This window comes from Schistocerca gregaria, chromosome 1, assembly GCF_023897955.1.
Source record: "Schistocerca gregaria isolate iqSchGreg1 chromosome 1, iqSchGreg1.2, whole genome shotgun sequence".
Lineage (NCBI taxonomy): Eukaryota > Metazoa > Arthropoda > Insecta > Orthoptera > Acrididae > Schistocerca > Schistocerca gregaria.
The window spans coordinates 9,071,179-9,086,757 of NC_064920.1; the positions used below are offsets into that span (position 1 = coordinate 9,071,179).

The 15,579-nt window shown below is 40.3% G+C and overlaps 1 protein-coding gene across 14 annotated transcripts in view; it reads left to right on the top strand.

Annotated features, from left to right (window-relative positions):
- The window catches only part of LOC126320910 (tight junction protein ZO-1), an 839,027-nt gene that overhangs the window by 638,020 nt on the left and 185,428 nt on the right, over positions 1 to 15,579 (top strand). For 7 of the 14 annotated variants that reach the window (XR_007558696.1, XM_049994135.1, XM_049994143.1 and 4 more), the window contains exons 11-12: positions 12,803 to 12,974; positions 14,565 to 14,624. Coding sequence is in view for 12 of the 14 variants with exons in the window: in XM_049994135.1 (XP_049850092.1) it covers positions 12,803 to 12,974; positions 14,565 to 14,624 (232 nt within the window). In the remaining 2 variants the exon portion in view is untranslated. The remainder of the gene's footprint in view (positions 1 to 12,802; positions 12,975 to 14,564; positions 14,625 to 15,579) is intronic. The other 7 variants (XR_007558731.1, XM_049994262.1, XM_049994195.1 and 4 more) reach the window with 1 other exon arrangement.

Here is a 15,579-nt window from a genome sequence, read left to right on the forward strand (position 1 = left end):
TTTATATTATGGATTCTATTTTTATTCTGTTTATGATAAAATTGACATTTGCTTATATACTTTTCATCGAATATACGCAACAATTATGTTAAGAACATTAAATGGAACGTAAACCTCGGTCTACAGATGACTTACGTAATGCACCAATACATGAAGATTATGCATATAATAGCCTTTTCCAATAACAGTTTTAATAAAAGAAGAAACATATGACCTGTTGCTCATTAAAATGAAAACTACATCTTGAGAGCAAGAACATATTTCATAAAAAAGACAGCCTGTTGGCCAGAGGTCTCTGTCAAATACAATAAAAGATAAAAACAAAATTGTTGAATGTTTAACATACTAAATGTAAAACATCAGGAGAGAAGTTATAGAAATTTTATAAAACATGTTCTAATCAAATAGAAGATACTTTAATGAAACATTGGCTCATAAGACAATGAGCTATAACATAACTCTTGGAGTAGCTGTGAATGCTTTACAACAGATTCACACTATTATATACATGTGTTATCAGCATTCCTTCAAGTCAAATTTGGGGAAATGGTTGGTTTAGCTGTGGTTATTTACCCCCTCCCTTTCTTCATGGTATTACTATTACTTATATACTAGGCTTCTAATCAAGCATTTTAACTAGACTTTATTTACATATGATGTTTTGCTCTAAATGTATTCAATGATGTTTTGCTCTAAATGTACTCAATATTTTACAGCAATGGTTCACTACTGCAACTTACATGCATATGAATACTGGGTGTCATTTTAGACTATTTCTGAACACTGTATTTTAGTATTTTTGTACTACGGATACTATTTTCATTATGTTTATGATATAATCAACATTTGTTTATGTACTTTCCATTGAGTATATGCAATGATTACGTTACTGTTTAACATTAGGGTTTTATAATGGTTTCTACCTTATATTGTAAGATCAATGTTATTCTGTGTTTACGGATAGCAGCTTCATTTTTCTGCTTACATATCAAACTATACCAAAGATGTTCGCCAAAGATAGTCTAGTTCCCTGCATTTCACGATTAACTTATCATCAAGATATTTTTGTACCGTATGACGAAAATACTTTCTGAAGATCTATGATGAACTCCTCAATCTTTTGTGCAATTGTAACACTTATACCTTTGATCTTCTCTTCAGCACTGCCTGTTTACACATGTTATTAGTATGTTTGCATTTAAAAGTCCAATGTGTTGTACTGGCATTCGTGACATGCTCTACATATGAGACATGGCCATTATTTAAGTAATGACAGATGTGATCCTGTGGCTGAAACTGTTTAACCTTGCAAATATTAATGCATATTTTGTACTTCTTTGGAAAAGAATGTGAAACATGTCCTGTATACTACACGTATTTTTTTTGTATCTTTGGATAGAATCCATGAAGATGGCCGGTGACTGAAACTTGTCGATTTCTATGTTTAAATAAAAAAAGAGCTGATGGTCAGACATGAATTTAATACAATACTTGATGGCTGTTAATAGTCACATTCCAAAAATGTGTTGAAAATAATAGCCTCAATTGTCGCTTGTGTGCAAGCATAATGTTTGGTGGTGATCATCGTTCGACAGCATGTGAAATTGTTCTCAGGTCAGATTAAGTCCTGGCAGATTTCAAGCTGTCATCACAAAGGAATTGGGAGCTTGAAAAGTGTGCTCCTGGTAGGTCCCTTGATGTTTGACTGAAGAATAGAAGCTGATACTTCTGCAGGTTAGCGAAAGGTTCTTGACAGTGCTTGCAGCTGAAGATGATGAATTTATGAATCACATCATGACCTTTGATGAAGTTGGGTGTACAATTATTGCAGCTGTAAGTCAGAACAAGCCAGTAAAGTGTTGAAGGATGGGTGAAGGAGCCCTGGTGAAAGCCAAGATTTGATTGGCAACTGGAAACATGCTCAAAACTGTGGGGTTTCACTGGCATTGTGTTGCGCATATTGATTTTGTGCTTACGCAGTTCTAACATCCAGTTCACTAAATTTTACTTTGAAAACCTCACAAATTTCTTCGGTGAATTATGTGCTGTACATTTTCTCACACCTTGAGAAGAAATAACAGGAAAAATTGTATTGCCTGAGTTTTGAAACCTATGTTACAAATCCACCCATTTAAAAACGTTACATAAAAGAGATTACATAACAATTATTCCAGTAGTCTCAAAGACAACATCTTAATATAAACACATGAATATAATTTAGTGTACATCTTTTTTGTTATTACATTTTATTAATCTTTCAGTAATTAGTATGAGGCGCGTTTTTTAAGTAAGGTCCATTTTGTTGTAGACACTAGTAGTTCGTGCGTGTACTACAATGAGCACATGCATTGTGTACCGGCATGCCTTGGGAACAACTATGCTCAGTTTCAGCTGTATAGCTAACTTGTACGGTTCTGTTCTGTGCTATCAACTCACTCGCCGCGTGTGAGGTTTGCTCAGTGACACGTATTTTCTCAACAAGGAACCTGTCTGCTGCAGAAATTCATTGGCAGATTTGTGAACTGTACGGTGATATTGTTATGAGTGAAAGCAAAGTGCATAAGTTGGTACAAGAATTCAAAGATGGCCCTGACAATGTCCGTGATGAGGGCTGCTCTGGTCGCCCTTCTTTGATTACAGACAATTTGGTGGCTTCAGATGAAGCAAGGATTCATGAGGACAGGCGCTTAACAATAACAGGTCTCTCAAATGAATTTCCTGACGTGTCGAGATCAGTGATTTACAACATTGTTTCTGAACTCGTTATCATGAAGAAGGTGACAGCTTCACGAGTCAGATCGTAACTAGAGATGAAACATGGGTTTCCCATATCACACCCAATTCAGGCAACAGAGCATTGAACGGAGACACACACACTCGCCTGCAAAGGTGGAGGCCAAACAATCTCTGTCCCAGTGCAAAATAATGGCATCGGTATTTTGGGATAGGCTTAGTGTTTTGTTGGTCAACTTCATGCAGTGAGGAACCACTATCAATGGAGAAGCATACTGCCAACCATGAGAAAGCTATGCAGAGCGATTCAAAACAAAAGACATGGCATGCTGACAAAGGGAATTGTCCTTCTCCATGGCAATGCTAGACCTCACACTGCATGTCAGACCCGACATTTAGTGGACAGTTTTGGCTGGGAAGTTTTAGACAACCCACCCTACAGTCCTGATCTTGCACCAAGCGATCACCATCTGTTCCTCAAGCTCAAACAACACCTCGGTGGCAGCTGTTACATTGATAATGGCAACGACATGAAAATGGCAGTGAACTCTTAGTTATCAGAGCAGGCGCCAAGTTTTTATGAAGAGAGTATTTTAAAATTGGTTGAGAGGTATGATACGTGTTTCAACAAACTTGGTAACTATGTCGAAAAATAGAGTGAAGTATGTACTTTCTGAAAATAAATTTACTTTTTTGAGAAAACCTTTTGTTGTGTAGTTATATTCAAATGGTCCTTACTTAAAAAACATGCCTTGTAATATTGGTTAAAATGTATTATAATAAGGCAAAGTTGTGAGAGAACAAAAATCTAAAGGAATGACAAATTACATGCACCCTTAAATTATCAGCATTTAGTTGCAGGCAAACTTCATAGAAGCCCTTTGTATTGACAAATATATGTGTTGTAGGAAAGTTCTTGCAGTCACTCAATTTAATCCTTGTGCAGTAAATGAAGCAGGCAGAAAGGAATACAAACATCTCAAAAATGAGATCAACTGGAAGTGCAAAATGGCTAAGCAGGGATGGCTAGAAGTCAAATGTAAGAATGTAGAGGTATATATCACAAGGGTAAGATAGATACCACTTATAGAAAAAAGAATTTGACAGAGCACTGAAAGACGTAAGTAGAAACGAGGTGCCAGGACTAGACAACATTCATTTGAACTACTGATAGCCTTTGGAGAGCCAGCCATGACCAAACTCTTCCATCTGGTGAGCAAGATGTATGAGACAGGCGAAATACCCTCGAACTTCAAGAAGAATACAACAATTTCAATTTCAATAAAAAGCAAGTGCTGACAAGTGTGAAAATTACCGAACTATCAGTTTAATAAACCATGGCTGCAAAATACTAACTTGTATTCTTTGCAGATGAATGGAAAAACTGGTAGAAGCCGACCTCGAGGATGATCAGTTTGGATTCTGTAGAAATGTTGTAACACGTGAGGCAATACTGATCATAGGACTTGACTTAGAAAATAGATTAAGGAAAGGCAAACCTATGTTCCTACCATTTGTAAACTTAGAGATAGCTTTAGACAATGTTGAGTGGAATACTCTCTTTCAAAGGCTGAAGGTGTCAGGGGTAAAATACAGGGAGCGGAAGGCTATTTACAATTTGTACAGAAACCAGATGGCAGTTATGAGAGTTGAACGACATGAAAGGGAAGCAGTGGTTGGGAAGGGAGTAAGACAGGGTTGTAGCCTCTCCCCAATGTTATTCAATCTGTATATTGAGCAACCAGTAAAGGAAACAAAAGAAAAATTCAGAGTAGGTATTAAAATTCATGGAAAAAAAATAAAAACTTTGAGGTTTGCCGATGACATTGTAATTGTAATTCTGTCAGAGACAGCAAAGGACTTGGAAGAGCAGTTGAATGGAATGGACAGTGTCTTGAAACGAGGATATAAGATGAACATCAACAAAGGCAAAACGAGGATAATGGAATGTAGTCAAATTAAGTCGGGTGATGCTGAGGGAAGTAGATTAGGAAATGAGACACTTAAAGTAGTAAAGGAGTTTAGCTATTTGGGGAGCAAAATAACTGATGATGGTCGAAGTAGAGAGGACATAAAATGTAGACTGGCAATGGCAAGGATAGCGTTTCTGAACAAGAGAAATTTGTTAACATTAAGTATCATTTCTGAAAGTATTTGTATGGAGTGTAGCCATGTATGGAAGTAAAATGTGGATGACAAACAGTTTAGACAAGAAGGGAATAGAAGCTTTCGAAATGTGGTGCTACAGAAGAACGCTGAAGATTAGATGGGTAGATCACATAACTAACGAGGAGGTATTGAATAGAATTGGGGAGAAGAGAAATTTATGTCACAACTTGACTAGAAGAAGAAATCACTTGGTAGGACAGATTCTGAGGCATCAAAGAATCACCAATTTAACGTCGGAGGGCAGCATGGAGGGTAAAAATCATAGAGGGAGACCAAGAGATGAATACACTAAACAGATTCAGAAAGGTGTAGGTTGCAGTAGGTACTGGGAGATGAAGAAGATTGTACAGGGTAGAGTAGCATGGAGAACTGCATCATACCAGTCTCTGGACTGAAGACCACAACAACAACAACAACAATCCTTGTGCCAATGAAAAGATGAATGAAATAAGTACCAGGGTCAGTGGTGTTGAGGAACAGCTGAAATCATTAAAATTGAACACAACTCCAGGCCCTTATGGAATCCCTGTTAGATTCTATACTTACTTTGTGGCTGAGTTCGTCCCTCTTCCAACTATTCTAACTACACCGAAGAGCGAATGAAACTACTACACCTGCCTAATATTGTGTAGGGCACTCATGAGCATGCAGATGTGCTGCAACACAATGTGGCATGGACTCAACTGATGTCTGAGGTAGTGCAGGAGGTAATTGACACGAATCCTGCAGGGCTGTCCATAAAGCCATAAGAGTTCAAGGGAGTGGAGATCTCTTCTGAACAGCACATTGCAAGGCATCCCAGATATGTTCATGTCTGTGGGAGTTTGGTGGGCAGTGGAAGTATTTAAACTCAGAACAGTGTTCGTGGAGCCACTCTGTAGCAATGCTGGATGTTTGGGGTGTCGTATTCTCCTGCTACAATTGCCAAAGTATGTTGAAATGCACAATGGACATGAATGGATGCAGGTGATCCGAGAGAATGCTTATGTATGTGTCACCTGTCAGAGCCATATCTAAATGTAACAGAAGTCCCATGTCACTCCAACTGTGCATACCCCACACCATTACAGAACCTCCACCAGCTTGAACAGTCCCCTGCTGACATGCAGGGTCTATGGATTCATGAGGTTGTGTCCATCGGCTCGATACAATTTGAAATGAGACTCGTGTGACCAGGCAACATGTTTCCAGTCATCAACAGTCCAGTGTCGGTGTTAACAGGCCCAGGTGAGGTGTAAGGCTTCGTATTGTGGAATCATCACAGTGGGCCTTTGGCTCTGAAAGCCCATATCAATGATGTTTTATTGAATGGTCCGTCTCTGACAATTGTTGATGGCCCACCATTGAAATCTGCAGCAATTTGTGGAAGGGTTGCACTTCTAGCTTCGTTAGTGTCATTCTTGAAGAATCTTTTTCTGGCCGCAGCGAGATTTGATATTTTACTGGATTCCTGATATTTGTGATACACTTGTGAAATGGTCAAATGGGAAAATCCCCACTTCATCGCTACCTTGGAGATGCTTTATCCCATCGCTCATGCAGTGACTATAACACCACATTCAAACACTCTTAAGTCTTGATAACCTGTGATTGTAGCAGCAGTAACTGGTCTTAACAACTGCACTAGACACTTGTTGTAGGTATCGCTGACCACAGCGCCATATTCTGCCTGTTTACATATCTCTGTATTTGGATACACGTGCCTATTCCAGTTTCTTTAGCTTTTCAGTATATAATCTATCATAGATTCCTCGAACAAAAAAGTTGTGCCTAATTGTTGGAAAAAGGTACAGGTTGCACCTGTCTGTTGTCCAATATACTTGACATTGATTTGTTGTAGAATCTTAGAACATATTCTGAGTTCAAATATAATGAGGTATCTTGAACTGAATGAACTCCTCAGTGCCAACCAGTTGGATTTAGCAAACATCGATCATGTGAAACCCAACTCCTAGTTTCCTCACATGTCATACAGAAAGTTTTGGATCAAGGCAACCAGGTAGATGCAGTATTTCTTGATTTCCAAAAAGCATTTGACTCACACACCTATGCTTATTGCCAAAAGCACGATCATATGGGGTATCAAGTGAAATTTGTGACTTGATGGAGGACTTTTTAGTGCAGCATGTTATCTTGAATGGAGAGTCATCATCAGATGTAGAAGTAACTTTGGGTGTGACCTAGGGAAATTAATTAATGACCTTGCCGATAATATTAATAGCAAAATCAGGCTTTTTGCTGCTGATGCAGTTATCAATAATGAAATACTGCCTGGAAGAATCTGCATAAATATTGAGTTAGATCTTGGTGCAGAGATTGGCTACTTGCTCTAAATGTTCAGAAATGTAAATTTTGCACTTCACAGCATGAAAAACTACAATATCCTATGACTGTAACATCAATGAGTCACTGTTGGAATTGGCCAACTCATACAAATACATAGGTGTACCTCTTTGTAGGGATATGAAATAGAATGAAAAATTTAAAAATACCATTTACCCCCTCACTTTACATATATGAGATGGTGGTGTTCCTATAGAAAAATCAACATACACTAGACACTTTTTGTTTTGACCACAACTACAGCACTTGCCACAGAGATTACTTCAAACTTCCAACACATCGTTTAAAACTTTATGCCCAAACACCAGAGTATATGGGGTTAAAAATTTCCAATAAAATAAAAGGCAGTAATATATTTAAAATGGAGCTTGGTTCACTGAAATGGTTGTACTCTTCTGGTGGAAAAGTGTTATTATTCTGTCGATGAATTCATTGAGGACAGCTTCAGTCTGAACACAGGGATTGTATTATATGTATTATTTTATGTACATGTGTAGCTGTAACTTAGAAATATAAAATATAATGTAAACTTTTGTATTTCTCTTAAAAAAGTGAAAAAGTTTCTTTTGTAAGCCTTGACATGTCTCCTGTACATCAAATCAAATGACTTGAAAATTGTACGTAATGAGATGAATAAGTCACATATCACATAATGATCACACAGGTCCATTTGTGATTAAAGCAGGTGGTAGACTTCGGTTTATTGGTAGAATACTCAGGAAGTGCAATCAGTCTACAAAGGAGATTACAAATCACTCGTGCGACCAGTTCTAGAATATTGATAAAGTGTGTGGGACCCGTACCAGATAGCACTAATAGGGAATATTGAACATATACAGAGAAGGGTAGAAAAAATGGTCATGGGTTTGTTTAATTTGTGGGTGAGTGTTACAGAGATACTGAAGGAAATGAACTGGAAGACTCTTGAAGGTAGACATAAACTGTCCCAAGAAAATCTGTTAACAAAGTTTCAAGAACCAGCTTTAAATGACTACTGTAGGAATGTACTATAACCCCTTACACATCACTCACATATGGATCATGAGAATAAGATCAGAATAATTACTACACACACACAAAGGCATTCAAACAGTCATTTTTACCATGCTCCTTATGTGAATGGAACAGGAAGAAACTGTTACAATGGAGCGTACCCTGTGCTATGCATCTCATAGTCGTTTGCAGAATACAGATGTACATGCGGAAGGGGGAACTAAACTGTCATCCACTACCCTTGAGATCTGTGTGCTGTAACATCTTAGAACATATTCTAAGCTCAAAAATAATGAGATGTCCCAAATGATGACTCTATAATATACTACAGCTTCCTACATTATAACAAGATTGGATTACTTATAGTGCACACAAAGGTGTTTAAATGGTCATTCTTTCTGCATTATTGCAAGAACAGGAACAAGTTCTAATAACTGATAGAATAGGAAGTGCCTTGTGTCATGTACTTGGCAGGAATTTGCAGAGTATAGATGTAGATTTTGATGTGGACTGTAGATTTTGATGTCGGCTGTTATTTATCTCATGTGACAAATGTTGTTAACAGCTGAACACTCCCTGAAGGTAGTTAAATAAACTAAAACCAGTAATGTATTTTGTGATTTTTGACTGTTAGCAATTAAATTTATTATTAGAAACAATTGATTTTGTTCTAAAAGACATAGTGTATAAAATTATATTTGTTTATAGCATTAGTAATAAGTAACTTGTCCTTGTCCTGATCTTGTCTTGTCAGTTAAAGAGACGCACACACACACCATTAGTACACACAACTGAACACGCCTCATGCACACCTGATTGCCAACTCCAGCGTCTTGAGCTGGAAACTTTTTAATACTCACTAGAGTAACTACTTGTCAGACTTTAATGTGCCCCAAATGGAAGAATGAGGCTAGCAGCTGGTTGCTGTCCTGGAGACCCCTGTGCCTATGACGTCAGTTATTGAGCAGGATTCTCGTTTTGTTATGAACAGTTAATTCACACATATTTTTAACTCTGTTCTTAGTAATTCATTTGTGTAACAGATGTTATGATTATATATTAAAAACAAAGATTCCAAGACTTACCAAGCGGGAAAGCGCCGGCAGACAGGCACATGAACAAAACACACAAACACACACACAGAATTACTAGCTTTCGCAACCGATGGTTGCTTCTTCAGGAAGGAGAGGGAAAGATGAAAGGATGTGGGTTTTATGGGAGAGGGTAAGGAGTCATTCCAATCCCGGGAGCGGAAAGACTTCCCTTAGGGGAAAAAAAGGACAGATGTACACTCGCACACACACACACACACACACACACACACACACACACACACACACACACACACACACATATCCATCCGCACATACACAGACACAAGCAGACATATTTAAAGGCAAAGAGTAAGGGCAGAGATGTCAATCGAGGCGGAAGTACAGAGGCAAAGAAGTTGTTGAAAGACAGGTGAGGTATGAGCGGCGGCAACTTGAAATTAGGGGAGGTTGAGGCCTGGCGGATATCGAGAAGAGAGGATATACTGAAGGGCGAGTTCCCATCTCCGGAGTTCGGATAGGTTGGTGTTGGTGGGAAGTAGCCAGATAACTCGGACGGTGTAACACTGTGCCAAGATGTGCTGGCCGTGCATCAAGGCATGTTTAGTCACAGGGTGATCCTCATTACCAACAAACACTGTCTGCCTGTGTCCATTCATGCGAATGGACAGTTTGTTGCTGGTCATTCCCACATAGAAAGCGTCACAGTGCAGGCAGGTCAGTTGGTAAATCACGTGGGTGCTTTCACACGTGGCTCTCCCTTTGATCGTGTACACCTTCCGGGTTACAGGACTGGAGTAGGTGGTGGTGGGAGGGTGCATAGGACAGGTTTTACACCGGGGGCGGTTGCAAGGGTAGGAGCCAGAGGGTAGGGAAGGTGGTTTGGGGATTTCATAGGGATGAACCAAGAGGTTACGAAGGTTAGGTGGACGGCGGAAAGACACTCTTGGTGGAGTGGGGAGGATTTCATGAAGGATGGATCTCATTTCGGGGCAGGATTTTAGGAAGTCGTATCCCTGCTGGAGAGCCACATTCAAGGTCTGATCCAGTCCCGGGAAGTATTCTGTCACAAGTGGGGCACTTTTCGGGTTCTTCTGTGAGAGGTTCTGGGTTTGAGGGGATGAGGAAGTGGCTCTGGTTATCTGCTTCTGTACCAGGTTGGGAGGGTAGTTGCGGGATGCGAAAGCTGTTTTCAGATTGTTGGTGTAATGGTCGAGGGATTCAGGACTGGAGCAGATTCGTTTGCCACGAAGGCCTAGGCTGTAGGGAAGGGACCGTTTGATATGGAATGGGTGGCAGCTGTCATAATGGAGGTACTGTTGCTTGTTGGTGGTTTTGATGTGGACGGATGTGTGCAGCTGGCCATTGGACAGATGGAGGTCAACGTCTAGGAAAGTGGCATGGGATTTGGAGTAGGACCAGGTGAATCTGATGGAACCAAAGGAGTTGAGGTTGGAGAGGAAATTCTGGAGTTGTTCTTCACTGTGAGTCCAGATCATGAAGATGTCATCAATAAATCTGTACCAAACTTTGGGTTGGCAGGCTTGGGTAACCAAGAAGGCTTCCTCTACGCGACCCATAAATAGGTTGGCATATGAGGGGGCCATCCTGGTACCCATGGCTGTTCCCTTTAATTGTTGGTATGTCTGGCCTTCAAAAGTGAAGAAGTTGTGGGTCAGGATGAAGCTGGCTAAGGTGACGAGGAAAGAGGTTTTAGGTAGGGTGGCAGGTGATCGGCGTGCAAGGAAGTGCTCCATTGCAGCGAGGCCCTGGACGTGCGGGATATTCGTGTATAGGGAAGTGGCATCAATGGTTACAAGGATGGTTTCCGGGGGTAACAGACTGGGTACGGATTCCAGGCGTTCGAGAAAGTGGTTGGTGTCTTTGATGAAGGATGGTAGACTGCATGTAATGGGTTGAAGGTGTTGATCTACGTAGGCAGAGATACGTTCTGTGGGGGCTTGGTAACCAGCTACCATGGGGCGGCCAGGATGTTTGGGTTTGTGAATTTTAGGAAGTAGGTAGAAGGTAGGAGTGCTAGGTGTCGGTGGGGTGAGGAGTTTGATGGAGTCAGGTGAAAGGTTTTGTAGGGGGCCTAAGGTTCTGAGGATTCCTTGAAGCTCCGCCTGGACATCAGGAATGGGATTACCTTGGCAAACTTTGTATGTAGAGTTGTCTGAAAGCTGACGCAGTCCCTCAGCCACATACTCCCGACGATCAAGTACCACGGTCATGGAACCCTTCCCTTGTAAGCCGGAAGAATGATGATGGATCGGTCAGCTTTCAGATCACGGATAGCCTGGGCTTCGGCTGTGGTGATGTTGGGAGTAGGATTAAGGTTTTTCAAGAATGATTGAGAGGCAAGGCTGGAAGTGAGAAATTCCTGGAAGGTTTGGAGAGTGTGATTTTGAGGAAGAGGAGGTGGGTCCCGCTGTGATGGAGGACGGAACTGTTGCAGGCAGGGTTCAATTTGGATAGTGTCTTGGGGAGTTGGATCATTAGGAGTGGGATCAGGATTGTAAGGAAATATCACTTTGCCACGAAGAAAAACAATCCTGATCCCTATTTCATCCCTATGAAATCCCCAAACCACCTTCCCTACCCTCTGGCTCCTACCCTTGCAACCGCCCCCGGTGTAAAACCTGTCCTATGCACCCTCCCACCACCACCTACTCCAGTCCTGTAACCCGGAAGGTGTACACGATCAAAGGGAGAGCCACGTGTGAAAGCACCCACGTGATTTACCAACTGACCTGCCTGCACTGTGACGCTTTCTATGTGGGAATGACCAGCAACAAACTGTCCATTCGCATGAATGGACACAGGCAGACAGTGTTTGTTGGTAATGAGGATCACCCTGTGGCTAAACATGCCTTGATGCACGGCCAGCACATCTTGGCACAGTGTTACACCGTCCGAGTTATCTGGCTACTTCCCACCAACACCAACCTATCCGAACTCCGGAGATGGGAACTCGCCCTTCAGTATATCCTCTCTTCTCGATATCCGCCAGGCCTCAACCTCCGCTAATTTCAAGTTGCCGCCGCTCATACCTCACCTGTCTTTCAACAACTTCTTTGCCTCTGTACTTCCGCCTCGATTGACATCTCTGCCCTTACTCTTTGCCTTTAAATATGTCTGCTTGTGTCTGTGTATGTGCGGATGGATATGTGTGTGTGTGTGTGTGTGTGTGTGTGTGTGTGTGTGTGTGTGCGAGTGTACACCTGTCCTTTTTTTCCCCTAAGGGAAGTCTTTCCGCTCCCGGGATTGGAATGACTCCTTACCCTCTCTCTTAAAACCCACATCCTTTCGTCTTTCCCTCTCCTTCCTGAAGAAGCAACCATCGGTTGCGAAAGCTAGTAATTCTGTGTGTGTGTTTGTGTGTTTTGTTCATGTGCCTGTCTGCCGGCGCTTTCCCGCTTGGTAAGTCTTGGAATCTTTGTTTTTAATATATTTTTCCCATGTGGAAGTTTCTTTCTATTTTATTTAGATGTTATGATTATTTTTTTCAGGACCACTGGGATGATGTTGTGTTTGCCGATAGCATAAGCAAATTTCCAGCTTATGAAAGAGTCGTGCTCAGGCATCCAGGCTTTGTGCGCCCTGTTGTTCTCTTTGGTCCAGTGGCTGATATTGCCCGAGAGAAACTACTTAAAGATTTTCCGGACAAGTTTACATCACCTCGTAAGTTTACACTTCTAAGTTTATTTATAGAATTAAATGACAATAAGAACTTGTTTTAGATGTTATTGTACATCATGTGAGCTAGCAATCAGAATACATTTGAGGCTGAAGTGATGAACAATGTCAGTACAACAATTGTAACATTTAGGGGGAGTTGCAAAAGAATTTCTAGAAGTGTTAACAGCAAAATTTGGTGAACAGTTCACATGTATGTCAAAATAAATTTTTAAAAAAGTCATAAGATCAAATTCTGTGTTGTGTGAGTGTAGTCCTCAATATTGCTGCAAGTAGAGAGCAATCCTTGGGATAGGCAGCTGCGAGGAGTGATCCAAATTGTTATAAACAAACACAGAATGAAAGTTAGTTGTGAAAATCTCATATACCATGTCCTCTGCAGCTAATGTGTATTTTATATGGCTTGTGAGGTTAAAAATGTCAGCACTATTGTGTGCAGTGTGGACTGTCTCTCATGACCACTGGTCAGTGTCAAGAAGCTCGTACTGCATGTTCCACCAACTTGGACCAATCCTCATGCACAACATAGTGGGATTTGGAGAGAATATATGACACATTGGTGAGTCCACATCGTTCAGAAACGTGATGAGTAAGGCTGATGTGGCAAATTTGTACATTCTATGCATGTACATTGGATCATTTGATGCTCCACTAACTATGTTGCCAAAATTTAAATTACAGTATGTGATACCAAATGAAACAGTATTGTTTCAGACAGTGAGCTCTCATTTGAGAGACAGGGAACCCTTATATTACAGTTGGCCATGAGGATTTAGGTTTCCTGTGGTTGCCCTTGTCTAGGCAATGGCTCTTCTGAGAAGGGCATGGCTGATTTTCTTCCGCATCTTTCACTGTAACTGAGACAGGTAAAAATGACTGTCAGGTTCATCCAGATATATTTGAATTTGCATGCTAGAGGTAAAGATTAGTCAAAGAGAGTCTGACTTCAGCTGCCAGAGTCTGCGGCCATATGTGTGAAAGTTGCATTTGCACGTGTGTGTGTGTGTGTGTGTGTGTGTGTGTGTGTGTGTGTGTGTGTGTGTGTTGTCTGTTTTTGACAAAGACCTTGTTGGCCAAAAGCTCAATTTCCAACAGTCTTTTTGTTGTGCCTATCTGCGACTCAGCATCTTCGCTATAGGGTGAGTAGCATCTATCCTTTTCATAATATTGCAATTGTACTCTGTGTTGTATATGAGCTGCTCCCCATGTTCCTTTACCCCTCCCCCTCTCCCTCCATATCCCCTTTCCCTCCAAAGAAAAAAAAAGTTCTTTTTCTCCACCATATTGTAAATTTATATGTATTATATATGAATCTTGTTTCACGGCAATTTATTCATTACTCTTGATTTTGTTTTCTTTTGTACATGCTTTCATGTTGTGGGTTGTGTACATTGTATTTCTTAGCCCACAATTCTGTAACTTTTTCTCCTTTCTATGTCTGTACTTATAACTCCTGTAACTGTGTTCTTATGTATGGCATTGTTCTTTAAATTCATAACTTTGTCAACTACTGTACACTGAAGAAAGCAAATTCATTAAACTACTATCATTTCTTTTTTTGCTGCGGACTCATAGACATCATACCACGTACCTATACTGGCTATGGGATCAGTTTATTGAAATGTCCTAGAAAAGGTCAGTTCTCTTTTAGAGTGTAATTTGTTTTGCAGTTAAAAATACTGAGATTGTTATTTCCTATTTGTAACTAGTGGGGACACCAGAAATTGTCCTGACAGTGCTAGAAATACCATATTTCCTGTTGCTTTTGGCAGTATTAGTAGTGGCAGCTGTTTTGCTGCTGCTTGTGTAAATAATTATAACACAAGCCTGCTGCCTATATCTTACAACCATTGTAGTGTTTACATAAGATGTCTTCCCCAAGTTACATAATGCTTTGTTTTCAAATATGTATTAATTCCATACTTTTGTAACATGATCATGTAATCCGAAAAACACCCTTTTGATTTACTCATCTGTAAACTGTTTTATTTTGTTACACATAGCTACAGCATTAAAAAAAAAATTGATTTTCTTTACACTTACATACATTTCAGCTTTAGCACAGAAAAAAAGAAAGAAAAAAAAACCAACACAGTAGGGAGAACTTCTGTATGCAAAACTGACAATGACATGGTAAAATGGTAAATGTAGTAATTGTGAACACGTATTGTTGTGAACTTTTCAAGCAGGGTTAGTTTTCGATAGCCACCTGCCGTGAGACTGAATGTGTCCTCGGTAGTTTGCTGTAGCACTAGTCCCTGAAAAGATACACTCAACAGTTGGCAGAAACATCAGTCACCACTGGATATGAATCTGTGCTTAGTTTGGCCTTCTGTCCAAGAGCTAATTCTGGAATGGTGCTATGTATGATATCCAGATCAGCAGGAAACAAAAATTATGCAGTAGGTGTCGCAGATAATATAATGTAATTTTCTAACATACAGAAGATATTGAGGTGAAACATCGTATGTGAATGAATATTTGTCTTTCAAAGTTGATGGTGTAGCTTCCAAAGTGTTATGAAACAGAAGCAATGCAAATGTTCCAAAGGTGAATAAACCCCTGTTAACATTGTATGAATTCGCAAAGG